The sequence below is a fragment of the Toxorhynchites rutilus genome, chromosome 2 (genome assembly GCF_029784135.1).
Source record: "Toxorhynchites rutilus septentrionalis strain SRP chromosome 2, ASM2978413v1, whole genome shotgun sequence".
Classification (NCBI taxonomy): Eukaryota; Metazoa; Arthropoda; class Insecta; order Diptera; family Culicidae; genus Toxorhynchites; species Toxorhynchites rutilus.
Window position 1 is genome coordinate 198,315,002 of NC_073745.1, and position 27,392 is coordinate 198,342,393.

Here is a 27,392-nt window from a genome sequence, read left to right on the forward strand (position 1 = left end):
CATTCTAAGATTTTAACCTTAATCAAAGGCAGCTTTTTAAATCTGCCATCTCCTTCCATAATTGATTTGCACGTCAGACCCGTTTCGGTTATCACCCCCGAGATTTCTACGTCATGGGAAGGCACGTAGACACGATATTCCAGGGTAAACCTCTGGTCGACGACAATACCGTTTGCGTCTTTCCGATCAGCCACGACAACACGCAGTTTGGTCGGTCTAACCTTCGTAATTTCTGTCACGGAGGAGTATCTTGCCAGATCTTTCATGATCTGAATAACATTAAGTGCTTTTCCGTTTGGCTTAGGCCTGAAGAAAACAACCCACGGACCAGTTCCAGGTGCATCTTCAGGATAGACCTTGACACGTGGAGAGAAGACAACAGGAGGAGAAGGAGATGACGAGGATTGAAGGGGATCGGGGACAACAGGATGGGGAGGCGAAATCTGAGCTGGGGTAGGAGCGAGGGGGGTTGGAGAGGAGATATTTGCAGGTTTTTTAGAGGGGGGCTTGCTAGAGTTAGCAGACTCGTCCCCGGACGAAACATCCTCTGATGTAGGAACGCGTTTAAGTGTCTTCGCTGTTCCTTTATTTGTTTTTTCAACCAGAGGGGAGTCATCATCAGAGATCTCCATATCTGGAGATCCTCCCCCTCCTTCTGCCATTCTGTAATTGGTACTTATAATCACAATGCACCCAGTGCTGATGAACTGGCAACCGCTGCTTGCTTCTCAATCGGAGCGCTTGAGCGCTCGGCACTATCACACACCACTAAGAAGTGATGCTCTCCTTCACACTGCTGTAAGTGAACAGCGAATCGCGCTGGTATTGTGTGCGTGCAACTGAGCACCGATGTCCGACTTCGATTGCGATGGCGACAAATCGGCGAAAACTGAAAGCCGGCTGGCCTTGCCAGGCTTTGATGATTCTGCTTTTCTCACTAATTCCGAGTTCACACTGCGTTTTACGATATCTCGAACAGTTCTAAAACGCGCGAAAAAAGCACACCCGGGCGATAAAAAAAAATAACAGCCAACGGTAACCGAAAACAATGCTTTAACGGAGACGCTCACAGCACATGACCGGTTACTCGAAGCTTATGCCGAAGAATGACAATCTACTTATCATCGATCAGAATACGTTCGAGTTGCTACATGCACATCAATTCATGCAAACGGAGTATACTATGTCACTGATTTCGGCGAAGTTGGGTAACGACTCGAATACTTATTGCATCGTCGGCACAGCACTGGTACATCAAGTGGAACCGGAACCCAAAGTAGGAAGGATTATCATCTATCACTACGCGGATGGAGCCCTCACTCAAGTTAGCGAGAAGGGAATCAAGGGCGCGTGCTATTCTCTCATTGAGTTTAACCGTCGTGTATTAGCTAGCATCAATTCAACTGTACGATCGTAACCATTTCATTAACGTGTTGGCATTATATTGTAAAACCAAGGGTAAACAAGATTAATAACTTGGATTCCTCAGAGTAATGGTTTTTTTACAGGCGATTGATTTGATGCGATCTGTCACGCTGGAGGTAATTTTGAGGAGATCGCTCGCGACTATTAACCAAATTGGATGACAGTGATTTCCTCGAGCGGATAACAGAACAATCTATTTGTTTGCCTAAAAGATGTAAGTAAGATTTCCGTAGCTCTGTTTATAATACGAATAATTTTTGTTTTTATTTGAAGGGCCGCAGCAACGGACGACGAACGATAGCAAGTACCAAAGGTTGCTCAATGCGATCTCGGTGATGTGGTCAATGTATTCCACCACGGTTCGCTCGTGATGCAAAACTTTGGTGAGCGAACGACGGCGACAACGAGTTGTGTGCTATTTGGCATAGTCAGCGATGCAATTGGTCTGGTCACACAAATACCACCCAATTATTATGAATTATGAATTTCTTCGAATATTACAGGGAAATTTGACTGACACAATCAAATCTGTTGAAAATTGCAGATCGACGTGGATGGAACTAAGAAGGAAGCGGCCGTACATGATATAATCAAGATTATAGAAGACCTAGCATGGATACATCAGGATGTCCAGTGTTGATCATTAATATTGAATGGATGCTATCAGTTGTTTTCTGGTTGACAAAACGAGAAGTTACAAATTTTTCTAAAAAAGTTGATTAATAAATCAACTCATTCAAAGAGATGTTCGAACTGGCTGCTGGACGAAGATCGAGCAAGCTCATGAATTTCAGCAATGGTCGCGAAAAATAATTTCATGTTTGTAGGGTAATAAAGAAATTTCAGTGAACGTATTGTTTACTACACATTATTTTAATTCGAATAGTCATGAATATTTTTTTTTTTTTTTTTTATCTTCGCTTATTTTTCGTCGGCCTATTTCCGCCACTTTAGTGCCAATCACCGACATCAGGGAGGCGACTCCACCTGTTCCTACCTATCAGACTCAACAACTCATGAGCCGGGCCAACTTCTTTTACTTCCGCTCCGAAGGAAGACGTAACCAGAGATTTTTCGCCTCAGAAAATCCCAACGACGCCAGCTGGGATTGAACCCAGGCCGAACGGATTGTGAGGCTGTTACGCTAACCATACAACCACTGGCGCCGTTTGTCATGAATATTGTATTGGAGGAATATTAAAATATGTTATGGGATACAATTTATATTTCATTCAAAGTGATCAGGTATACCTATAAGGTTGGATATTTCCTAGCGTTCGTATTTTCTCATCGGACTTGACACTTTTAAGTGTCAAATCATATTCTGAAGAAATATCGACCCTACGAATTAATAAATAGGTTAGTTGATCTTGGAATGCGATCAATAACGTTACTTATTCTTATTCGACAGCTTCTTTCGCTCAAGCTGATCCTGCAGCGCGATGCCTTTCTTGAACTCTTCCTCAAGCGAACGTATTATGCCACCACCACCGTGGCTTTCATCACTGAGCAGAACTGAAAGACCTGGGTCCGCAGATGACAACAGGAAAATGTTGCTGCTGTTGGTGCAACTGAAGCTGGTGGTGGTTTCCCACTAAAGCATATGTGGATTGGAATGGGCGACCATTTGGGCGAATAGGTGCCACCACTATCGTCCGGACCCTCCTGAGACTAACGCTTACTATCGAAACCTCCATCACTTGTGTTGTATCCAGAATCGAAGTGAGCACGTCTGTTCCGGGTACCGTCCAACAGGCTTCCGGAGGAATTTTTCGACGAGCGCCGACCTCCGTAAGGCTGTTTTTAGGCAATATACAAGATGCTAACGCTTGGTTTTGCAGAAAATATTTAGCGATTGTAGTGTCAAAAAATAACAAAGCGAAAAAAAATTAACATTCGTTTCTATAATTTACAATCGTCTTATAATAATAAACTTGATGGGAAAACCTAACGACAAATCAATCGGTGCAATTTTGCAGAATATAAATTAGATAGTGAGAATTTGTATTGAAATTCCGCTTGCATAAAAAATATAACAATGATGGAACGAAGCACGTTATTAAGAAAAACCACAAACATATAAAAATACAATCATAAGGAACGGTAATATATAGTACAAAACATCATTAAATTTGAATGTTGCAAATATAACAATTTCGGCACTGGTAAATGCATTGTAAGAATCCAGTTCTTTCGTAACATGTAAGAATTGATCTGTAGAATTCGATGTTTCCTAAGAAGTTCTAGCGCTCATGGGACCACGTTTCTGTTGACACAATTTTTGCGTGACGGAGAGTAGTTGCTCCTGCAGTCGGCTTTGCAGAGAAATATGTACCATTAGGATATTTGTCACCGGCCGGTTAGCAGTTTGACTAAGAACCAAAAAACTTCGTTGCATGTTTAGACGAATCGATTGTACGAATTGCTGCACAACTGTATTTGGTTCACCGTTGTTAATCACAGCGGTAGCGGCAGCAATTCGACTGTTCTGATCACAAAGCGCCTTGCGTTGATTCTGCAGTTTTTTACGGAGTAAAGTGTTCTGCATTATGGATTGGGTATGGAACTGAAGCTCACGTTGGGATGGATAACGCGGCTGTTGGGTTGGTTTGTGCTGTTGTTGCATTTGTGGTGGATCAGTTGCATTCTCAACGTTGTTTTTTTATGAGCATTCGGCGACTAATCGATTGGCGAGGCCTTGATTGAAGTATCTTCATCGAATCCACAAAGTTCGATTGTGCCCAGGCGAGAGGTATGTCCTGCCGACACCCATTATGGCTCTTTCTCGTTTGCTGTATCTTGGTGTCGTTGTTCATCTGCACTTATGAAGTTTTTCACAGTAACATGTTGGTTCCGGTTGCTGAACTCGTAATTGCGACGGAACCTTGCTGCAAATTTTTACACATAGAGTCATCTACTGCTACCGGACGGCGGTTGCATAGCAGGGATTTTTTCAATGCCAATAGCTTACTAGTCGTCGAATGGGGCGGATACACACGTGTTGCATGTCCGATAGTATGATAGCCGGATATCCGCAATTTGGAATAGCCGGATCTTATTCCTCTAGCGTAAGATTATCTGCGTTCAACAATTTCGAACAATCATATTATTCAGAGTACAAATCGTCCGGACATGTTTTAAGAAATCTTACCAGTTTTATATCTCGTTTTTATTAAGCTGCACAAATCAAAACCACACAAATAAACTCAAACGTTCAGATAACTCTGTATCATAAATTAAACACGTTCGATACGTAAACACCTCCTGACTGTCAACGATGTCGATAATGTAGTACACCAATAACTTGATCTAGTACGACTGTAAATTGAAAATACGACGAATGGCTCGTACGAAAACAAGGATGGGATTTGCGTACGTATCCCGTTCGTTCGAAAACTATGATAAGGGTGTATAACTCACGAACGACCTAACCAAACAAAACACTGTCAAGGACTATATTATAGCGCGCAACCATTCCAACAAGCTATAGTATGACTCGATACAATGAATACAACTAGAACTACGCGCTTACAACGGCACCTCGCGGAAATACCGCAGGACTTTTTTGACAGCCTAATATATAGCGACCAGGGAACAAATTTTCGTGGGTCAAACAACGAATTGGTTAAAGAAATACATGGAATCAACAAGCAACAAGCTGAGGTTGAGTTAATGGTGAACTTGAGGCCGCTGACATATATTCCTTTTGATTCGGACAACGAGGAATCCATGGGGGTCTTCGTAGCCTAATTGGTTGCGTGTCCGCTACTAAGCGAACGATCATGAGCTCATAACTCAGGGCCTCTCAACTGACCATCTTCGTGTGTTATTCTAGCTACTATGTCCACGCAACAATCATCATGTGAGGGTAATCCCAGTCCCTTACCGCTCACATTTTCGGTCTGCTGCATCGGTAATTGGCACTATTAATAACGCAACAAAGGAAGCCTCATATCAACAGTCCCGCTGTGAACAGCCCATCTGTGAACATTCGAACAATAGCAATATTCTTACGCCGAAAAAGACGACATGTGTTGTGCATCGATAGAATTAGGAATTCTTTTACGCCTAAACGCCTACTGTGTTATAGATAAAACAAATGTTTATCGATAGATAGCGATACTCTTACGCCTCAAAGTGGTAACAGTGTAATATACAACAAAAGTTATCTTAAGATAAAAAAAATGTACACGAATGAATTCTGGTCTGTTACGGCTGAATTGCTAAATGAGCCTAATAAAATAAACTGTTGGGATAAAAAAAAATGAGGAATCCATAACAGCGAACCATTTTCTCCTGCTCAGTTCATCAGGCATCGTACAACCTACGATGTCTCCTATAGATGAGCCTCTGGCTAGGAGGAGTAAAGGACGTGGCGGTGGGGAACTTAGTTCTGATAATGGATGAAGCAACGAGGAACAGCTGGATGCGAGGGCGGGTGATTAGGGTGTATCCTGGAGAGGATGAACGCATTCGCAGAACAGATGTGCAAACTAGTAGCGGTATTTTTCAAAGACCAGTCTCCAAGCTGGCGGTTTTTGAGATTGAAGATAGTTGTATGGCTGGGTCAAATCACCAGCAATACGGGGCAAAAGATGTTTCTAGTGAAAACTGTAGGGCAGATCATACAACCATATCAACAGCCGGCTTTTCAACAGACAAACCAAATGTCATAAGCAAACAAGATAGTCGAGTGAGCAGCATTTGTTTCCAAATTGAATTGTACTTTATTTACGGAGAAATTTATGAAATTTATTAGAAAAGGAACGAAAAAATGTAAATATTATTATATTATATAATGAATTAAATAATAAATGATATCGCATTTTAGTTTAAAGCGATACAAACGTGAAGCAACGCGTGTTGCTTTTAAGGTTTTTCGAAAGATTCGTAAACACTCCGTGTTTCCAACAGCTAACAAAAAGCATTTTATGAATGAACAGAACAGTCCTACATAACATCCCACACTTTTTTATACTTGCTTTGGCATATTCCTCTAATGTACGAGAGAGTGAGTGAGCTGCTCAAAAGAACTCACTTAAGTGAACGGTTGGTCACTGAACGGTTCATTAAAGTGAACCATTTTGCCCATTCCTACCCAGCAAACATTAAATCGTATAACTTTGCACATGATAAGTCACATATAATTTTGTATCAAATCACAATCGCATAAAATATCAATCAAAATATCGATCATTTGTATCTAAAATCGCATAAAATGCAAAAACACGAGTTTCCATGTCATCGATGGATTGAGTGGTAACGTTGTCGTATCAAATCGCATATCAGTCCAAAAAGCATCGCATATCGTTATATACGGCTTTATATGCGTACAAAATATGGCATATATGTATATCGCCTCCACTTTTGTGTGTATATGCTAGTTATCTGCATCATATATCATACAAATGTGTCTTGGTTGTATGTACATCGCCTACAATTATAGCTATTCATACGACTTAATGTTTGCTGGGTAGTTCACTCTGGCTTCACCCTAAATGTAAATTATTGTACTTAAATCGAAATTTTTTTGCCAAATAATACGCGTTGGATATATACTAGAATACATTCCCGTGATATAGCGAATACAGTGCAAGTCGAAAAAAAATCTTCGACGAAAAATCCTCCGTTCTGCGTATCCTACATTAATATATATACGGAGATTCTTAGGCTTTGTAGTATGTGTGTCGTTTTTTAATTTAAGTATTTAAAAGATTAGTTGTGGAAACAAACCCGAAACTAACAACTCGACCATCCCCAATATTCCATAAAAGAGGAATGATGTGAAACGGAATGATTAACATCCTCCACTGTAAAATCTATTACTTTGTTCTCATACGTCGGTCCATTCTAGTATTGCAGGCCGAAACTGTCACAATGCCGTCTGCCAAGTTCAAGAAATGTGAAAAAAATAAATTGCGTGTGTTTTGGATTCCTGCAATCGGTCAGATTTCTTCATTTTTACTTTGACAAAGTGCACAAAATCCAGTTGAAAACGTGTTAAAACGTTCCCCAGCAACCATGGAACCCTTTGCATGCTTTATGGTAAGCAGCCGATAAATGCTTCGCGCGGGAACTCGGCTTTTCCCTCAACTGAGCTGGCGCGGCCTCCCTATCGTGATATGAGGGTAGAAAAATCGCAAATCTCATCCGCGCACACCACTTTCTCGCACGGAAACATACCAACAAACACCGTGCCGTGCGCTCAGTGGAATCGTATGCGGCTTTTTAAATACTTGGCGATGCTTCCATGTGTCAAACGTAAACATGTATGCATGGGTGAAATGCCGCCACATAAAAAATACCGCTGTTTTGTGCGCGATAGTTATGCTTAGACAGCCGGTTTCGCCGAGACCGGCTGTTTTGGTTTGATCAACGAAGGTCAATTGTCTAGTTTTGTGATAGTAGCAATATTGTTTGCTGTCATGTCGTTGGAGAACCGGTTCTTATCAATTAGATTCTATGTGTTCGATTGTTCTGTTAAACTGAAGATACTGGGTTACAAACGTTGCCCCAGAGAGCGGAATTTTCGCTCACTTATGCATATTTTAATCCTGAGAACATAATTTTTTTTTACAAATTGTTGCTCATTTTTACTCATTGTTTTTCAGGACGTTGAAAACTCACGGTCCTACATCGACGAACTGTACTCAGAGGACACATATAAATGTCAGGAAGCGATCGTTTGTCTGAAGAACGCCGTTATTGGCTCAAACAAAAAGAAGGGTTCGGTCATTTCACAGGGAATTGTACCTCGACTAATAACATTGCTGCGGGACGAAGCGAAGGACCCTAACTTGAGGCTAGATGCGGCAATCGTTATCGGGTCACTGGCTAAGGGGACAGAATCGCAGGTACATTCGCTGATTTACTATGAAACAGTCCAAGTGCTGCTTGCGATAGTGATGAATCATGCCACTGAACGACGTTTGATGGAGACCTGTTTGGGAGCACTGAAAAGCATTCTACAGTATCCGATAGCCCCGATTGATCTTCTTCATGCTAATCTGGGGAATTTTCATCGGCTAATGCGTAAGAAATAATTTGCATTACCTCAGGGTGAATTGAAAATTAATCTTCTTCCAGAGCTTGCCTCGCCTGACAGTTCAATCCAGTGCCAGGCGTATGTGGCTAACATATTTGTCCCTCTGTGTCACACATCCCAGCAACAGAAGAATCTTTGTCAGGCTAATGTGATTCCGTTCATCACAAGGTTGATGACCAGCCAGATTACCGTCCTACAAGTACCTGCCCTGAAGTGTCTCGCTGCGATGTGTTTCACCAACAAATACGTTTCAGACGTCGTGTGCATGGCTTCCTACGAGGAGCGCTTCATACTGGACATTTTGACGGCATTGCTGTCCCGAACGAATGATGTTCAAATACAACTATCCGCCAGTCGATGTCTGACCTACCTTCATCGATCCGGATCGATACGAGCTGACGACTATAAGATTGTATATAAAACGCTCCCGAGTCTGGCGCGTCTTTGCTCGGAAAACTTCGACGAAGAGACACGCGCAACAGCGGCTGAGACGCTAGCTTATTTAGCGGAGGTGCTTCAATGTTAACAATCGCTCGGGCTTCAAATTTTAATTCTCCAATTCAAATTTCAGATCGATTCCGAATTACAACGGCTGGCGGCTATCAGCAATCACCTAGTCTGTTCGCTGGCAAGCTTGATCCGATGTCAGTCACCACTCTCCCGACAGGGGGCGTTTCGTTGCTTCGCTTCTCTTGCAGCTAACGACGAGGATATCCGAAAGCGAATAATCGAAATGGATGGATTGATGGAAGGCGTACTGAATGGTCTGAAAGATACGTGTCCTGAGGTAAGTTACGTTCAATGTGGAAAAATGTAGCATTAAACCAATTGATAAATATTCCGAATTCCGCAGGTTCGTCTTAGTGCGGTTCGATGTCTCCATTCGCTGTCCAGGTCAGTGCAACTTCTGCGAACAACTTTTCAGGTAAATCTTGCAAGGCTTATCATTGTATAGACTAAACTAACCCAATGAAGTACACATTAGGATCATTCTGTGTGGCGTCCATTGATGGACCTTCTAGTTGGTGAACCCTCGCTAGAGTTACTAACCGTTGTAACATCAACAATTTGCAACCTGCTGCTGGAATTCTCCCCCGCGAAGGAACCTATGCTGGAATCCGGTGCCGTGGAAATGCTGAGTGAACTAACGAAACACGGCGATGCCGCACTTCGGTTGAATGGCAGTTGGGCGTTGATGAATATGGCATTTCAGGTGAGTATTTCGTTCAAGTGAAACCCGCACACTGCTCATCGCGCGGATGTCATCTATAGACGACGCTCGTAGCGAAAGGATTAACTCTAGAAATACAAAGAAAAGTGGAGTGGATAATTCTTCTTTTTGATTCAACCAATCAGATCAACCAATGTCTAGCAAGCATTATTCCAAGGAGATCATCAGTACTAGAGGTGTGCAAATCAGCTCATCATGATGAACAGCTCTGATCATATCAGCTCATCTAAATGAGCTGTTCTTTATGAACAGCTCTTCAGCTCAGTTGTCAGTGCCGACTTTCAATTTGGGTCCCAAACTCGATAGCCACGAAGCCAGTTTGAAAATGTTAAAATTCAAATAAAATTTTTCACACCATATTATTAATTACTTGAAACACGTATTCCAGACTATTATTTACAACAGACTCGGCGAGTACAACATTTCCGACATTTTTACTGAGGCTTTACATTACAATAGAAAGTTTTCTTCAAAAAAAAAATCTTATGAGATTTTTGCACCGCCTGCAAACAAAGTGTTTTTCATTGAAATAGAATACTCATTTGAACACAGAAGTTAATTTTCATTAATAATTTGAATTTTAAAAACGTGTTCATTCTGCCTGAGAGCCAATTATTATTTTTGGCGCCCCCTAAACTGGTAAACAAAGCTCAATGCCGTCAACGCGAATATAACAGTTGAAAAGACGAGGGACAAATGAAACTAAACTGATGTCTTAACACGAAGAGCGAGAGACGGTCAGTTCATTTGAATCTTACAGCTCACACACTCTCTTCAATTCTACAGCTCACACACTCTCTTCAATTCTACAGCTCTTTTCTCTCCTTCATCATCATCAAAGTGAGCTGAAGAGCTGTTTGATTTTTTTTGCGAGCTGTTCCGCGTCAACTCACTTCAAAGAGTCGATTCTTCGGAACAGCTCATGAGCGGATGGCACATCTCTAATCAGTACACATGACATGCCCTTATTGAAAATGCTATGCTATGCATGCAATCGAATACGGATAATGAGCTTGATTGTTTATTCACTGAGATTGGATATGCGTCAAGTCTGGCAACGAAAACGGGTGATAAAAACGTTGACAAAATAAACATAAAATAGTTGAAGTGGCTGCACTTACGTGGCTTGTAAATCAAACAAGTCAGGCAAGTCCACTTGTGAGTCGTGTTATGCTCTTTTGGTATAAACGCATTTGAATCAACTAAAGCATAATATCTCCAAATGTGTTAACTGATTTATGATCAAAGAAAAAGGTTTAGAATAGTTTTAATTTTAATTTATTAAAGACACTTTACCACTAACTATGGCATTCGTGTCGCTTTGAAAGATAATTACATAACGTGGCTTAACATTGTTTTCGGTCATATTTCGTTATACAAGTTGCTGTCTTTGAGGAATTCAATAACTAATTCTTCTTTCTGTGGATTGTACGCTAGGATATCAGCTAATGTTCCTTTGATCCCGCAAACACTGCGTGTTTGGGCGAATACTCTGCAGTCGATTAGAATGTGTTGCACTGATAGTCGTACTCCATAACATGTACAAATGGGTGGAGAGTTGTGGTTTAGCAGAAGCTTGGATTGCCATACAAATGAAACACAAATTTCTGCATAAGTCGAGAATTAATCAAGCAAATGAATCCAAATTCGGCAAGTGGAGGTTTTATGGTACAATAAATGTTTTTACGGTGGTTAGATACTCCTCCCCCTCTCTTAGGGCTGCCAAATGAAACACAAAGTTTCTACGATGGTATGACACCCCTATCTCTTCTGAAATGGAGAGACGGCCCCATAAAAAAATAGACGTATTTCAACCAAAAATAATCCAACCAAACATGACAATTGAAAATTTTCGGAAAACTCTGAAGGAAAAAGGGAAAATTCCGAAAATTAAATTCCCATATGTTCTACAATTACATAGTAACAAGTGCTGTTAGTCCATTTGATGTTTGCGCTAGCGAAATTGATCTTTGTTCGTAACTGGAAATGGATTTTAATGTGATGAAACGCACTCCCATACCTTCTTCTATCTATACCAATAAAAAAGTATCGCCGAATGTGTTGATAAGAGCAGGACTCAAGGAAGGAATTGTCCGATCTAGGGCTGTCTATATCCTATCATATTTTCTGTATAAAACATTTATTCCATGTAACGAAGAAACATGTTACTTGCAAGAAATACTAGGAATTTTATAGTAAAAGGTAAATTCAACGGGGTCGATTAGAAGAGGGGAGGTCTGGTTGCACTGCTTGATGGAAGGGTGCAAATTTCATCGCTCCTGAATATGTTACTTTTTTATGTGTTTCGGTGAGTTTATATTTCGAAGTGACAAAAAACTGTGAAAAAGTACTTTTTTTCGAAATGGAAAGTGAAAGAAAATGGATTGGTGCCAATTACGGAGGATTTCATCGTGTAAACTTCAATCGTCATGAGGATAAGTATAGGGACGGTTTGGACTGGTTTTTTCATGAATTGCATGCAAGTGGTATATATGTATGTGTGTGTGGGTTCGGGGACGTGGTGAATAATTTATGGTTTTCTGGGTAAAGACTTTTACATGTTATACGTACTTATGTTATTATTTTCAAATAACTTGAAAAATCTCGGCCTTGTTATACAGACCGAATACATGCTCCGAAGCAAATACTGTTTGAAAAAGGTTAACTTTTGAGCTATAAAATTTCTACTACAATTATTTCATCACCATAAAATATAGCGAATGCTAGAACCGATTAAAGAGAATGCAAGCAGGAATTCTAGAATAATTTATATTTTTGAAATTTGGGAAAATAAATTGTGTCGATAATTGCACTGTATTTGTAATTTCTTAGTTTATGTACCTTAAAGGTGTATCGTAAACCATTAATGATTGTATCATTTTAGGTCGCGTAGCATCGAAACTAGTAAAAGTAGTTTATAGTTCGCCTTGCGTGTTTGTTCCAGACTACAGATTCTTAAGGTTCAGGTGCTTGTAAACTGTTTTGTTCATGTGTATTAATCGTACTAATTAAAAGTAGATGTGTATATGGTCGGTTTTAAGTCATGGCGAACCAAGTCGCAAAATTGAAAATTTCGAGTTATTGATTGCATTAGGTTAAACATTTTGTAAGCTACTTGGATTTCGGTAAACAGTGTGCATGGTTAATAACTTTTGGTTACCCTCCCAAAAATACCTCTTCCCCGTCGTGATTGCAGCTCGATACAAAGTAAGTGCGACCAATAACGGAATAACGGAATATATCACCAGTCCCATCTGTTTTAAAGATGTTCTCTCGGTTACCTTATCAGGTTTCACGCAATTAGTTCATTGATTTTACAAGTCTCCCTTCTCAGAACCTAAACATAATCTTTGCCGCGTATTGTGACACATGATATTTCGGGAATTTCCTTGAGTGGTCGATAGTTCGCGTTTACATAAACACATCACTTTCCTCAGTGAATCCTAATTCTTACATCTTCCCACTAACAACTATCCCTCCCATGATAGTCGCAAGGAATCCATAGAGGGGACCCTTCGATCCGGGTTCCTCATTTGTGATTTAGTTTTGTTGCTACTTATCATGTATGGGAAAATACATTGATTACATATTCAAATTCATCTTTTTTTGTATTCCAGTTTACTGATTTCGAAACTCCGGTATTTGATTTTCGAGTTTTTGTTTCGTCGAACAGAAGAGACTTTTTCAGGTCGCCCGTTGATATCTTCTGCCGATTCGCACTGTATTTGATTTTCGAGTTTCGAGCGGCCGTGAGTTCGCTTTTACATAATCACATCACTTACCACAGTGAATCCTGATTCTTACCTTTCCCCACTAACAACTATCCCCCTCCCACGATAAACGCTAGGGAACCACGCTATAGAGGCGACCCTTCTGGCCTTCGGGCTGCGAATGTCATATTAACATTTCTTCCCTTCCCCTGGTGACTGTAAGGACGTGGCCGGCGTCGTTATTGACCATTTAAAGCTTGAATCACCGAAAATTTCACAACGAGAATGATTTGCTAGTCCCAAGCGTTATTCTGTGTGTTCTTTGTGCAATTTGGTAGGTTTGGCAGGTCAATCACGGAGAGCAACTACGAATTGTACAGTCTACCCAAGCTCAAGCTCAATTCAACGGGGTCGATTAGAAGATCAATCAATGAACGGTACTGCGATTGGACCCATGAACTTGCTCATAGTAAGAAAACATGAATGTTTGAAGGTATTGATAACAAAAAACAAATGTTGGGCGGGACGAAGTTTGCCGGGTCAGCTAGTATTTTATACTTATTGTCTAAGAGCGGTATTAAAAGACTTCTTTAAATTATAACGAGTTAGGTTGAAATCGAAGGTGGTGAAGCAACGGTTGAAGACGCGACACATACTTGATACGGGCTCATTATACCCGTAATGGGTCGTGAGGAGGGTAGACAAAGAAATGTGCGAGTGCGCAAATTTCGTGATGTTATATTGAAATTAATGGATTCGAGATGATCTGCACAGTCTATATTAGAGAGAATTAGGTCAGATATGAAGGTCGCCTTAGCGACGTCTCTTCGTAAACTCAGTAATTCGAACCCAATCAACCTACAACGTCGGATCTTCATCGTCAAAAAACGGATCTTCATAGCTAGGAAGATTTGGAAGATCGTTCCTGGGTAAATTACGTAGAGCGAAACGAACAAATTTATGCTGAATTGCCTCGATGCACTGGATACCATTCTGGTAGTAAGGCGACCATACAACATAAGCATACTCAATGATTGAGCGAACCAGTGCACAGTAGAGAGCCTTGATACAGTGTATGTCCTTGAAGTGTCTTGTGATGCGGAATATGCAACTCAGGAGTCTGGATGCTTTAGTGGTGATATACGAGATGTGCTCTCTGAATGTTAGTTTTGAATCAAGGATGATGCCAAGATCCTTGATGATCTCAACGCGATTTAAATGCTCATTGCGTAGTTTATACGAAAAGACAACAGGTGAACGCTTCCGCGAGAATTATATGACTGAGCATTTCGATGGATTCAAAACCATTATGTTGATATTGCACCATTCAGAGAAAAGATCGAGTTGATTTTATAAGTATACTGCGTCGTTAGTGCAATTTACGGATGTAAAAAGCTTAAAATCCTCAGCATATGCGATTTTCTGACAATTCACGCAAGACTTAACATCGTTGAGAAAAAGTATGAAAATGTAAGGACTAAGGCGATTGACTACCTTGAGGAACGCCAGATGTCACTTCGAAAGGAGATGATATAGTGTCACCGATTTTTACTGCCATCGTGCGATCTGTCAAGTACGAATGTAACCAGCTCAAAAAAGAGCCTTGAAATCCAAGTCATTGAAGTTTGGCCACTGCGATAGCATGATTGATTTTGTCGAACGCGTCGAGAAATCCATATACACAGCGTCAATTTGCAAACGTGATTGTAGAGAGCGGGTAACCAACCCCGGTGGGATCTTGGTCGTATGCTGACAGGAAAGGGGGCCTATCCGAGCGTCTGTTCACCATGGAGGTGCGGCTCAAAACAGCGTCTGATCCCCATGTCAGGGGCGGCTGATCACTGTCTTCGTGCCAGAGGGGACTCTGAAAAGAGATGTGCACGACGATCCTCCGGCGAGACATTGAGTTGGTGCAGGACCTGCAAGCCATCCGTAAAAATGAAGCGCACAGAAAAATTCACAAAGAAATTCGAGACAGGACAATCGGACTAGACCCATGCAAATAACACGGACTAAAGATTGGAAACTCGGAACATGGAACTGCAAGTCCCTCAATTTCCTTGCGAGTACCCGATTTTTTCGGAAATATTGAGAGCCCGCAATTTCAACATCGTAGTGCTGCAGGAGGTGTGCTGGAAAGGTTCGATGGTGCGATCGTTCCAAGGTGGGTATACCATCTACCAGAGCTGCGGCAGCATACACGAGCTGGGTACAAATGCGATGCGATGGACTCTCCTGTCTGCTCTTCAACCTGGCGCTGGAAGGTATTATGCGGAGGGTGGACTTCAACATACGGGGCACGATTTTAAACAAGTTTAGTCAGTTTATCTGCTCTGCCGACGACGTGGACATAATCGGAAGAACACGTGCGACGGTAGCCGGCTTGTATACCCGACTGAAATACGAAGCAGGGCTGATTGGGCTTGGGATCAATACGTCTAAGACTAAATACATGCTAGCAGGAGGGACTGATCGCAACAGAGTTCTTCTTGGCAATAGTGTTGTGATCGTCGGCGACGAGCTCGAGGTGGTAGAGGAATTTGTTAACCTCGGCTCGTTGATAACAACTGACAACAACAGCCGTGAAATTCGAAGTCAATGGAAGTCGTGCCTACTATGGGCTCCGCAAATCCTTGAGGTCCAACAAACTTCGACCCCGTACGAAGTGTACCATGTAAAAATCCCTAATTCGACCGGTTGTTCTCTATTGGCACGAAGCATGGACGATGCTTAAAGAGGACTCACAAGCGCTTGGTGCTTTCGAACGCAAATAAGAGTATTTTGTATGCAATGGAAAATGGCAAACGCTGTCTTATCTAACAAATCGTGAACAAATTGATTTTGGAGTCTGTGTTGGGGAAACCGTAAATCGGGCCAATCAAAATGTGGCAGTTAGGAAGTTTAGATAGCGCTTGAGATTTTACTGTTATTCAATTGCTTATCTCAGAAAAAATAACATTTTGTTAATTGTGAAATATGTGCAGATATATTTCCATGGAGGCGAATGAACTGCAAAGTTTAAAGCCTCTTAAAAACAAAGAAACAAACGTGATATATTTCCTATGAATTGATGCCAACAATCTTCCGACATATTATGAAATGTTCGAGATATAAGCATACGAAATCTCTCTTTTTTCCTGCATGTTCTTTTCGTTTTAGAGCCCCCGCACACTGCAGACTTTTTTTCGGCCGATAGTTTGGTCGGGTTGGATTGCTAGTGCGCAATTGTTAGAACTTACAAAATGTATACAATTATGACAGACAAATAAAACTACTTTTCAAAAAAAAAGTAATTGAAAATAATAGTTTTGAGTAAACTTTTCAATCCATAGGCCGAACAACACGTGAAATCTAAAATTATCAACACGCTTGGCACGGATCGAATATTCCAGCTGCTAGGCGATTCGGATGAGCGAGTCATTATGAAAACATTAGGACTATTGAGAAACCTATTGAGCAATACTCTCCACATCGAGATCATCATGTCGGAACATTCTTCGGAAGTGCTGAGAGCGGTAAGTCACCACATTAACTCCTAAAACGCAACATATTCTTATCAAACATCATTTTTGCACAGGTAAACCTAGTGCTGGATGGTCCTCATCCGCCCGAAGTTAAGGAGCAAGCTTTAATAATTATAAGTAACATTACGGCTGGAGCACGAGACAAGGACTACGTTCTGGAGAACGAAAATATCATAAGGAAAATAAGAGAATTTTTGGTGAGTTCCTTGATTGAAAAGATGACTAAGATCGCTCTCATTATTTAAGGTTTTTCGTAGATCGCGTCCGACCAGAAGCTTCAGATGGGCGCACTGTTTGTAGTTCGAAACCTAATGGAAAAAAGTGGACGACAGAAAATGCTCAGAGAATCGGGAATCCTAGCACATCTAGAACAACTATTGCACATGACACCCCGGGATTCACAGTTTTATGAAGAGTAAGTATAATGCCCAATGTTTAGGATGATTGCTCTATGGTGCCGCAAATTTTCCGCTGCGTAGCAATTGTAAAGGAATTTCGACGTATGTACAAAGATTAGGCTGCTCTTCGCGCAAATAGTATTACCGTAATGCATTAAGTCAAGTGACAGTGTAATAATTAATCCAAAACAAATAGACATTGAATCAAACCTTAAATTCTATTTCTACAAGCAAGTAATTGCTAATGCATCATCATTTATCAATACCCAGCAAATAGAGACATTGCTCTCCAATGTGATAATCTTGAGAGGAAGAGTCCAAGAGCGTTTGGTGTAAGCGGATTCCAGCTCTTGAAGACACCTTGCTGAATCGCAGAAAATGTTTTGTAGGGTGGGAGAAAGTAAAGAATGTAATGAAGGTAAGAATATGCAGTCATTTGTACATTCGATGATAATTCCGTAGCCTTTTTTTCCTGTTGGGTACATTTTCCACTACGACCAGTTTTTTGATCTATTGTGGCGGTGTATTGTGTATCGATTCCGTAGCCTATCTGAGCGTAAACAAACGATTGTGTCACATTTACCTGAATGACAGTTACCAGAACGACAACTACCCGAATGACATTCACCCGAATGGAACATCTACCCGAATGAACATTTACCTGAATGCAGCATTTGCCCGGATGCAGCATTTACACGAATGCAACATATACCCGAAAATAACATTTAGCCAAATGTTCTATTGACTGCTTTATTTAATTAGAAGGTACCGTGAAGCTCCCTTATACCAGCCAGTGCATAATTCCGCTCACTTGACATGAAATACTGTATTTCACATTAGCTACATTATTTCTTCTGATAAGATATTGTTGTATATACTTGCAAAACTATAGCTATTGGAAAAATTGGCAACCAAATAACGGGTGTTCAATAAATAATGAGAATTTTTTCAGTGATATAGTGCAATTCCAAATGAACTAAAAATGCAGATTTTAAAAACTTGTATTTTTGATTCGAATGAAAGTTTGTATTCCGTTTGGGTCGGAGGAAATATGAGTTTTCCACAGCATTTGGGAATTTTTTGACTCCAGTGTAACTTTTGAAAAGGGCGTATCGATTTTCGTAAGAGAAATCTTTGATAATTTATATCTCAAAAACTATGAGTCCTACCGAAATAGTGTCTTAGAAAGAGTTATAGAGTATTGATTTCCAAACGTGAAAAAATATACACTGAGAAAAAATGAGTACTTTTTTAATTTACAAATAAAACTTTAATTTGCAATATCTAAAATACATTTTTTTTAATTTTTCACATAAAATAGAAGTCATGCAGAAAATTTAAAAAATGGGTACAAGATGGTAGAACTATTTTTGACGAACTTTGTGGAACATCGAATTTTTAAGAATTTTCGAAACTTCGAATTTTTGTATGTTAACAATCATTTCTAGCCACAAATTATCCTGATGTGATTTAAAATAAAAAAGCTCTTTATCCATCTCCTTCTAAATGTAGCTATTCTCGAGATATTTGAAAAAACTTTTCTAATTTATTGTCTTTTCAATTTTTTTTTCAAATTTCTACATGTATTTTTCTAGTATGCTCCTAGTACTTCTACCAAATCTCGTCATTATAATATCAGATTGTTTTCAGACACAACTCTCGTTCAAGATTTTTCAGCCACTTGCAAATAACATGTTTCTCCGTTACATGGAATAAATGTTTGATACAGAAAATAGAATAGAATAAAGACAACCCTAAATCGAACAATTCCTTCCTGGAGTTTTGCTCTTATCAACACATTCGGCGATCCGGTTTTATTTAAAAAGATAGAAGAAGAAATGGGAGTGCGTTTTATCACATTAAAATCCATTTCCACTTTCGAACAAAGATCAATTTCGTTAGCGCAAACATCAAATGGACTAACAACGCTTGTCACTATGTAATTGTAAAACATATGAGAATTGAATTTCCCGAATTTTCCCATTTTCCTTCAGAGTTTTCTGTAAGTTTTTAGTTGCCTTGTTTGCTTGTAATATGTTTGGTTGAAATATGTGTAATATTTTTATGGAACCCCGCTCTATTCCAGAGGAGGGAGGGGTGTCATACCACCATAGAAACATTTCTCGCACCCAGGTAGGTGTATTGAAATACCATAGAAACATTTAACGCTCCCTAAAACCTCCACATGTCAAATTTGGTTTCGTTTGCTCGTGATGTTTGCGAGAATCACGAGTAAGGCAGAAATTTGTGTTTTTATGATAGCCATCCCTCCCTAGAGAGGGGGAGTAGTGTCTATTCACCATAGAAACGTTTCTTGCCTGCTAAAACCTTCACATGCCAAATTTGGTTCCATTTGCTTGATTTGTTTTCGAGTAATGCAGATATTTGTGTTTCAATTGTTGAAAATTTAAAAAAAATAAATGAAAAATATGTATTTTTGATATTGCAAATCAAAGTTTTTTTTTTGTAAATTAAGAAAGTACTATTTTTTTCTCAGTGTATAGTTTTTTCACCGTTTGGACATCAATACTCTATAACTCTTTCTTAAACACTGTTTTGGTAGGACTCATAGTTTTTGAGATATAAATTATCAAAGATTTCTCTTACTAAAATCGATACGCCCTTTCAAAAGTTACACTTGAGTCAAAAAATTCCAAAATGCTGTGGAAAACTAATATTTCCTCCAACCCAAACGGGATACAAACTTTCATTCGAATAAAAATACTCATATTTCGTCATTTGTCGATTTCATTTGGAATTGCTCTATATTGAAAAAAGAACAATTATTTCAAGCAATCCAGTATTTTTTACTAAAAACACAACGGTAGTTCTTGAAAAAAATACAGCCAAAAATACGTCCACGCAAAGGTAGGTAACTCCGATCGAGAATCTTACACTCCGTTGTTTTGTGGAAACCCAGTCGGGCAGTTAGCGCCAACGATGATGCTATCCTTGACTTGCCCAGAAAATACCGTTTCCTATTATACTCTTTCTACACCCAAAATTGATTTTTAGCTCATGTTTTGTCATCCCGATTTTTGACATTGAATGAGACATAAAATAATAGAAAATGTCTTGACTCACAAATACTGGTAAGCATTTGTATAATATACATGGTGTAGAAATATAAGATTAATACGAGCGAGCGAAACAAAAGACAAATAAGCTTTCCGCATATTTTGCCACATACACGGCCCAGACCGAGATAGATATTGTTCTCCTTTATGCGCTCCTTTTTTACTCTTAGAAAACACTTCCCAACTTCATTTTATAATCAGGTGCAATATTATCACGTATTTGCTGAACAACTGCTGGAGCATCATTAGCCATGTGGATAGCGTGGTTGTGTAAAATATCTTTGCATATCAGCCGTCCTTGGTTCGATCCCCATTGACGTCGTATGGATTTTTTTTGGCACAATTTCAAATGAAACGAGAAAAGAAAACAGAAAGAGATGTCCGTACGCATACATACAAACCATTTTTAAGCTTTTAAAACAGCTCATTATTTGCGCATTTGACTCTCCAGCACACTAAATGGCATCATTTCTGCCAAAGATGAAATGTTTTCTGCCAATGCTAGTTTGGGTGTAGATGAACATAAGTCACATGTCTCATATAAAACTATGCAGCTATGCAGGGAAAAAACATAATCCTGGTTTGTCTTCCACTAAATTCTACTCAAATCACTCTGCCGCTGGACTGCACCTTTTTCCGACCACTCAAAAACCTTTGGGAATCAAGTTTTGGTAGAATGGAGGAGTGACAATAACGGTGAATTAACTCCGAGGAAAGAAATTGCACTTCTTTCAAAACAAGCTGTGGATAGAATGGCGAATCTACAATCGACATTGATCAACGGTTTCCGGCGATGTGGATTATATCCGTTAGATCCTGATGCTGTTAATTACTCAGGTCTTATTGCGAAATCCAGTGAAGCATCTTCATCACAAGCTGTGTTGCCAGCAATGGAAATGAATGAAACAGCGGATGTTAATGATGAGTGCAACAACGAATCGTTTGTGAAGCGCATCGAATCGTTCTTACCATCGGTTCAGTTGAGCATTTCCGAAAGTCGTCGGAGTGGAGAATGGCGAGGGGCTGTAGTAGATACTAATCTTTATCATGTGTGGGCAAAAGCTTAAGGAATCACAGCAGTTTAGTTGAATCACTAGTTTATGGATTCGATGACATATTTTCAGAAGGTGATTATAAAATTTCTGAAAGTTTGTTTTGTATTCTAAAATTTGAACATTTTAAGAAATTGAAAATGAAACATCCATCAAGATGGAATCATCGATAGTGAGTGAAGAAGATTTTTATATTTAATCCTGATAAGCGTTATTAAAATGATCATACATTAACTTGTATCTCGTATATTAACAAAAACTCGTATATTGCGTGGGTAGAGCAAAGACGAGAGAGAGTTCTTTATTTTTTTTTCAAAGTTATGGGAAAGATATATAGTTTCGCTTTTGTATTAATTACATGATTAATTTTTTTTGAATTCGATTATAAACATTATACAGTTATTTGGATCTCGTAGCTAATACGCATAGAAGAAAGTTGTCAATTTCAAGCAATCACAATGAATTTTATATTCATAGAATAAGATATTGAAATATGTTAAGAAAGAAAAAAAATGAAAAAAATTGTAATTGGTTGTATCTAGGGCACGACTGCAGTTTCGACGTAGAACTACGGAATTATATTATTCGATCCATTTGTTTATCACTTCGAATATTATTTTAGAATGCATCGAAATTTTTGTAATATTATTTTAGCTATTTAGTTTTTCATCACTTCAGTAGACTCTGAAGAGTCGAGTAGAGTCGAAAGCTATCAGCATTTCTCGTTTATTTGGTTCAACTCACATCAGACTTTCTCCTTCCCACTCAGATATCGATCACAAACTATGAACCCTTTTGCTCATATATTCCGCTTGAGATGTGATCGAAACCCATAACATGCAACAGTAAGGTTACCCTGCTGGAATTTGCAAGCATACTTTCATGAAATATACCTTCATCTAAATAAATGCAGTGTATATCTATATTCCAAATCCGCACTAGCACAAAATATTCTCGTATGCTGCTCTTCTTTGTCGTAGCACACCTCAATACGAAGGGCTTCCTCTCCTTGTATCGAGCTGTGTGTATGTGTGTGAAATCAGCATTAGGCATGAATGATATCCGCTCGTTGTGTTATGCTAGCTCACTCGCATCTGTGTTTTCATTCTATTCTATTTTTGGTTTCCGCCTTGAGTTCTAGCCTTGGGAAAGGCCTTTGTGGAAAGAAACTTTATTCCATATTACTCATTCACCCGACAAGAAAACAATCCTCTCCCACTCGCCGCTCTGCGACAGCCATGTTGCTTCGATGACCACCAAACGAGAAGTGGTGTGGCTTCAAATCGCGGATGATTCACGAATGTATCAGTTGCTCGTTATTGACAGCTCTGTTCGGGAATGCACACAAATCGGCAGAACAAATGTACGGCAAAATGAGAATGCTTCCAGTTTACATTAATTTAAACTGTTTAGGAATTTATGGATTGTACTGTATAGTATATTAAACGAATCTTAGAGAATTTCCGATTCCATTGGTGTGCAAAGTATCAGAATTTGTTCGCTGTGAAAATAGTTATTAACGTTAACTTTATTTCACAAAAACGTGACCTGTTTTCTGATTTGGTACCCTTCCTGAAAGACGTAGTTCTACGTCAAAAGACAGATAATGCGTTGGAAGGAGATAAAAGAACAGTATCGTCAGGTTGTTTCAGTTTTTACTTTCAAAGGCCAATCGCTTCCTAAGTGTTTCATGCTGAATACATATTCATCACTACCCTAAAGCATTTCATACAGAAGCCATGCCTCATCATGCGCTATCGGTATTGCTATCATACGCAGGCCACTCGGTGACCAATCGATGCACGAGACCATCATGCAGGCTTACGAGAATGTGCTCCGCCTTGCGTTCCACCATTCGATGAGCCTTTATTTATGCCTTTATGCGTGCATTCGTATCTCTCTTACGCAAGCCACTCGGTAACCGTATCATGTACGTTAAAGTATGCTCCTCTTACGCAGGCTGCAAGTCTGTGCTCCACCTTGCTTCCAACGTGACCATATTGGATGCACCCATCATGCTCTCGTTCGTACGGAACCGCCAACGCACAGATGGGTAAAAACTTTTGCAACTCCCTGATAGTTTTTCGTACAGTTCGCGAAGGGTTTGCCCATCTCTACCATGAAGACTAATGCACGAATTGTATGCAAACATGTTACTCGAGCAGCCAGCTTCGATTCTGGGATCGAATTAGGTGTGTTTCCTGAGCCAAGACGATAAAGCACGTAACGGGCTTAACAGCCAGTAAGCAGACACCGATTAATGCATCTCGAACATCGCGTTAATCTACCGGATTATGATTTTTTTTTTCCCAAAATATATATTTTTATCAAGGCTCATATGGCGTTAGCCTCACGGGGCCGGGAGTTCAATACTTTGACAATTTTTCTTATTATCTATGTTAGTAATATGTAACCGATTACTCGCGGTTGGCTCGAGGTTAGTATTACAAGTGTTTTCGTAATTCGGATGTTGCTGTCTCCAATGCTCTGTACGTGTGCCCGACACGGGATACTTCCTATTGGGATGCAGCTGACCCTTAATCAGCAACGCCCCCCTAGTCTGTACCTCATATCTAGCGTGGTGCGTCTTTCTCGACTCGAGGAATCCAGGATAGAATGGTCACTAACCGGCGCAATCAGCAGTTCATGTAGAGTTGTCATGAGCGGTACAACCTTTGGCTCTTGTTGAATGATCAGTGGACTGCACAACCTTTGGCCCGTGTATCTGTAAAGAGTGTGTGTATGTATTGCCGCGACTAAGTAAAAGTTTATCGATCGGATAGGAGGGATATAAAACGGGGACACAACGAAGGAAACATCATTAAACGTTGACATCGGCGTTCCTGAGGAACAGGTATAGATGAAGCAGAAGATCAGGATCACGGATTATGATTTTGTCATGGCAGCTAAGAATAAGCTTATTCCGTTCCGATGAAAAATAAAGCTAGGGTACCTTGGCAGTTAAATAAAGAGTTCCAATGTACAATGAACAAGAATTTTTTTTTAGATGTTCATCTGTCACTATCTAATGTGTTAAGTTTCATGACATTTCGTTTATTTGTTCCCAAACTACAGTTGTTAAAGTGTCATTACCTGAGCATTTGTATATGGAATGTTATACAAATTAATATGGGCAATGGAAAAAGGGAAGTATCGTATTTTGATCAAATATTGGTTTCTGATGGAAAAACTCCTGAACAATCAATGCAATGGTTGACGAAAAGTTCCACTTCTGCTCCTTCGAGAACAACAGTTTATCGGTGGTTTAGTGAATTTAAAATGGGCCGTACAAGCACCGCATATGCACCTCGCTCTGGAAGGCCAAACGAAGCTCCAGAAATCCAGAAATCGTAAAACAAGTGCATCGACTCGTTTTGGAGGATCGTAAAGTAAAGTTAGCTGAGGCCGTAGGCATTTCAAAAGAACGAGTGGGATACATTTTGCACGACATTTTGGACATGAAAAGGCTATCCGCGCGATGAGTGCCGCGTTTGTTGATCGTCGACCAAAAACAGCGGCGCGTTGATGGTTCAACAGCCGGTTTGACGTAGTCGAAACTCGCTTAAACCAAGTGTATTGCTCTCGAAGGATACTATGTTGAGGAATAAATACAGCTTTGCCCAAAATACGATTGATTTCATTGAAAATCCCGGGACTTTTCAGCCCATGTGGTTTCGAGATACATAACTTGGTAAGATTACCGATAACAATTCCATGAATCGTATTCTCTACAGTGTAATCTTTAATCGATGAAGCATCTACGGGTTGTAAAGTTGACACAAACTTCCATTCAATCGTTGAAATGGTTTATTCAAAAGAGATAGATAACCATCACAATTGTTGAATTTGAAAAGAATCATCGTCCAGGGAAGATATCCTATATTACTGCTAAGCGTGATAATTTACTGCAGCTAGTTGTGGCCATCGAAGATTCCAATCGAGATCACCAGAGCAATTATCATGATATGGAATTTCAACAGATCATATAATGCAGCAAAGTTTGAAAGAAATAAATTATTTTAACATGTTTCTTTCTTTTCTTTTCAATGGATTGCTACACTACACAGCATACGGCAGGTAATTTTAAGGTTCGACTTTTCGGAGGACCATTGAGCCTCTCCAAGCGTGACACTACTATCATCTGTATCATGGATCAACTGTTGACGTTTTGTTGCGACTACTGTGTGTATGTGAATGGTTAAAGTATTCTCTTCTGCAAAACACTCTTATCTGCTGGATTCGCTCAGTATAACAACCATTACTAACTATCCGGAATAGCTAAAAGTATTTCATTGTTCGAAGGCAGGAAACTTTTTTCATTTGATCAGCTATAGGGACAAGAATGTCGGTACGAGACAAGTCTTCGGATTGAGCGAGATCTATATGTGATTTGTTAGAAAAGTAGAAGCAAAAAAGTTTGTGTATTTTTGCAAGACCAATGATGACTGGATAAAAAATTTGTTAAGTTTATTCTAATTTTATTAATTTATTTAGAGTTATCGGAAAATGTAAGCGACTAGACTGATCCGTAAAACGTTGTATGAGATCATAAATATATGTTTAACAAAATTGTTTTCGAATCTTCCAAAATTTCCACCGCAAACAACTTTATATTTGAGTTCCAACACCATGTGATCGTATCATCGATATGAGTCGGAAAGATGATATGAATATGGACGTTTATGCGTAAGCAAAGATCGTAATTGTATATAGTTTACAACAATAAAGCTGTCAGAATTTGAAGAGAATGCAAATAGAGATGCGTATGCGTATTAGGAACAAAAAAACGTCTCAATCAGGCTCTTCCAGCGTACTGGAAATAAAATACCGGAGACATGGCGTCAGGACGCATTTATTAGGAACAAAAACGGGATTGTTGTTTTCAGCAACACATGATGCCAAAAAAAAAGAAATGTTTGAAACAACTTAAACAACTGTCCTATGTGGAGGAGAAATGCGCTACTTTGTAACTTTAGGCGAAGTTACGTACTGAAAGTGTTTATGAAACACGTGGAAACGTTACTGTGAATAATGGGTACATCTTACTGCAATCTATATATGCACCGAATAAGTTTTTTTTGTTAGGCTGAAATACATTAATATTCCTTCAATCAATTGCTTTGGAAGCAGTAAATGAAGTTGTTTAAGAATTTGTTACATCCATTTCACAAGGATCTGAAATGAAAAATGAACGGACGATCAAAACAACTCTAAAATATGAAATATATAGAACCAGTGAACAAATTATTCTAACAGAAGTTGCATCTTTTCCGATGACATACAATAACATTCAACAAGCATATCCCACAGTCCTTTACTAACAGGGTCCAACATTTTTGAAGACGCAACATGAAAAACGACTCTCCTCTCGGTCACTTCGCTTCGAGTAGGACTACTTCGGCATTCGCCGTCAACATGACTAGTTCATCGGTCATCCTCGCTCTTAACGCTTAGCGTGTAATATAAATATTTGAATAGAAATCTGCCTCTTCATTCAACCTGACTTCAATCCACCACTACTACTCCACCCTCACATGTACCTCGTTGCCTGCGTACACAATCTTATTTTACCGTCCATATAAAGAAAAACGAAAACTTGATTTCTGATGCAAAAAAGTAGTTACACCATCAATGGAAGGCTCCATTGTTTACCCACCGTGAACTCAAACATTGATACATGCATACATGACACATGAGAGAGAAACGAATTCACTCCAATATACCGCGAAGTCGATTTGACGATGAAGAATGAAATGAGCGCGGAGCGTCGTAGAGGAGAGAGCAACGAAAACGCCCGAATGACTGTTGATTCATGTTGACAGAGAAACTGCTGGAAGAAGCAAAAAGTCACAGAAGGTTGTGTCCGAGACACGACCGCATAGTTGACGTAGGATTACGTTAGGCTATCTGTCGCGTGCTGATTTTGGATG

At 39.7% G+C, this 27,392-nt stretch overlaps 1 protein-coding gene and 1 long non-coding RNA gene across 5 annotated transcripts; both read left to right on the top strand.

Moving 5' to 3' along the window:
• Positions 1 to 466: 466 nt before the first annotated feature.
• On the top strand, positions 467 to 2,245 carry LOC129770260 (uncharacterized). Its single transcript, XR_008742080.1, has 4 exons — positions 467 to 1,458; positions 1,509 to 1,639; positions 1,699 to 1,868; positions 1,929 to 2,245. It is a non-coding gene; the product is annotated as an uncharacterized LOC129770260 (long non-coding RNA).
• Positions 2,246 to 7,305: 5,060 nt separating this feature from the next.
• On the top strand, positions 7,306 to 26,697 carry LOC129769133 (armadillo repeat-containing protein 8-like). Of its 4 annotated transcripts, none has more exons than XM_055771208.1 (10): positions 7,306 to 7,470; positions 8,037 to 8,457; positions 8,512 to 8,981; positions 9,042 to 9,257; positions 9,324 to 9,395; positions 9,456 to 9,683; positions 16,744 to 16,926; positions 16,989 to 17,132; positions 17,193 to 17,350; positions 25,513 to 26,697. In XM_055771208.1, the coding sequence occupies exons 1-10, from the start codon at positions 7,447 to 7,449 to the stop codon at positions 25,541 to 25,543; spliced, it is 1,947 nt and encodes a 648-aa protein (XP_055627183.1). In that variant the 5' UTR covers positions 7,306 to 7,446; the 3' UTR covers positions 25,544 to 26,697. The 4 variants fall into 4 exon arrangements, with proteins under 4 accessions (XP_055627183.1, XP_055627184.1, XP_055627185.1 ...); XM_055771209.1 differs by lacking the exon at positions 25,513 to 26,697 and adding an exon at positions 17,604 to 19,765; XM_055771206.1 differs by having other exon boundaries at positions 7,307 to 7,470; positions 25,530 to 26,697.
• Positions 26,698 to 27,392: the final 695 nt, after the last annotated feature.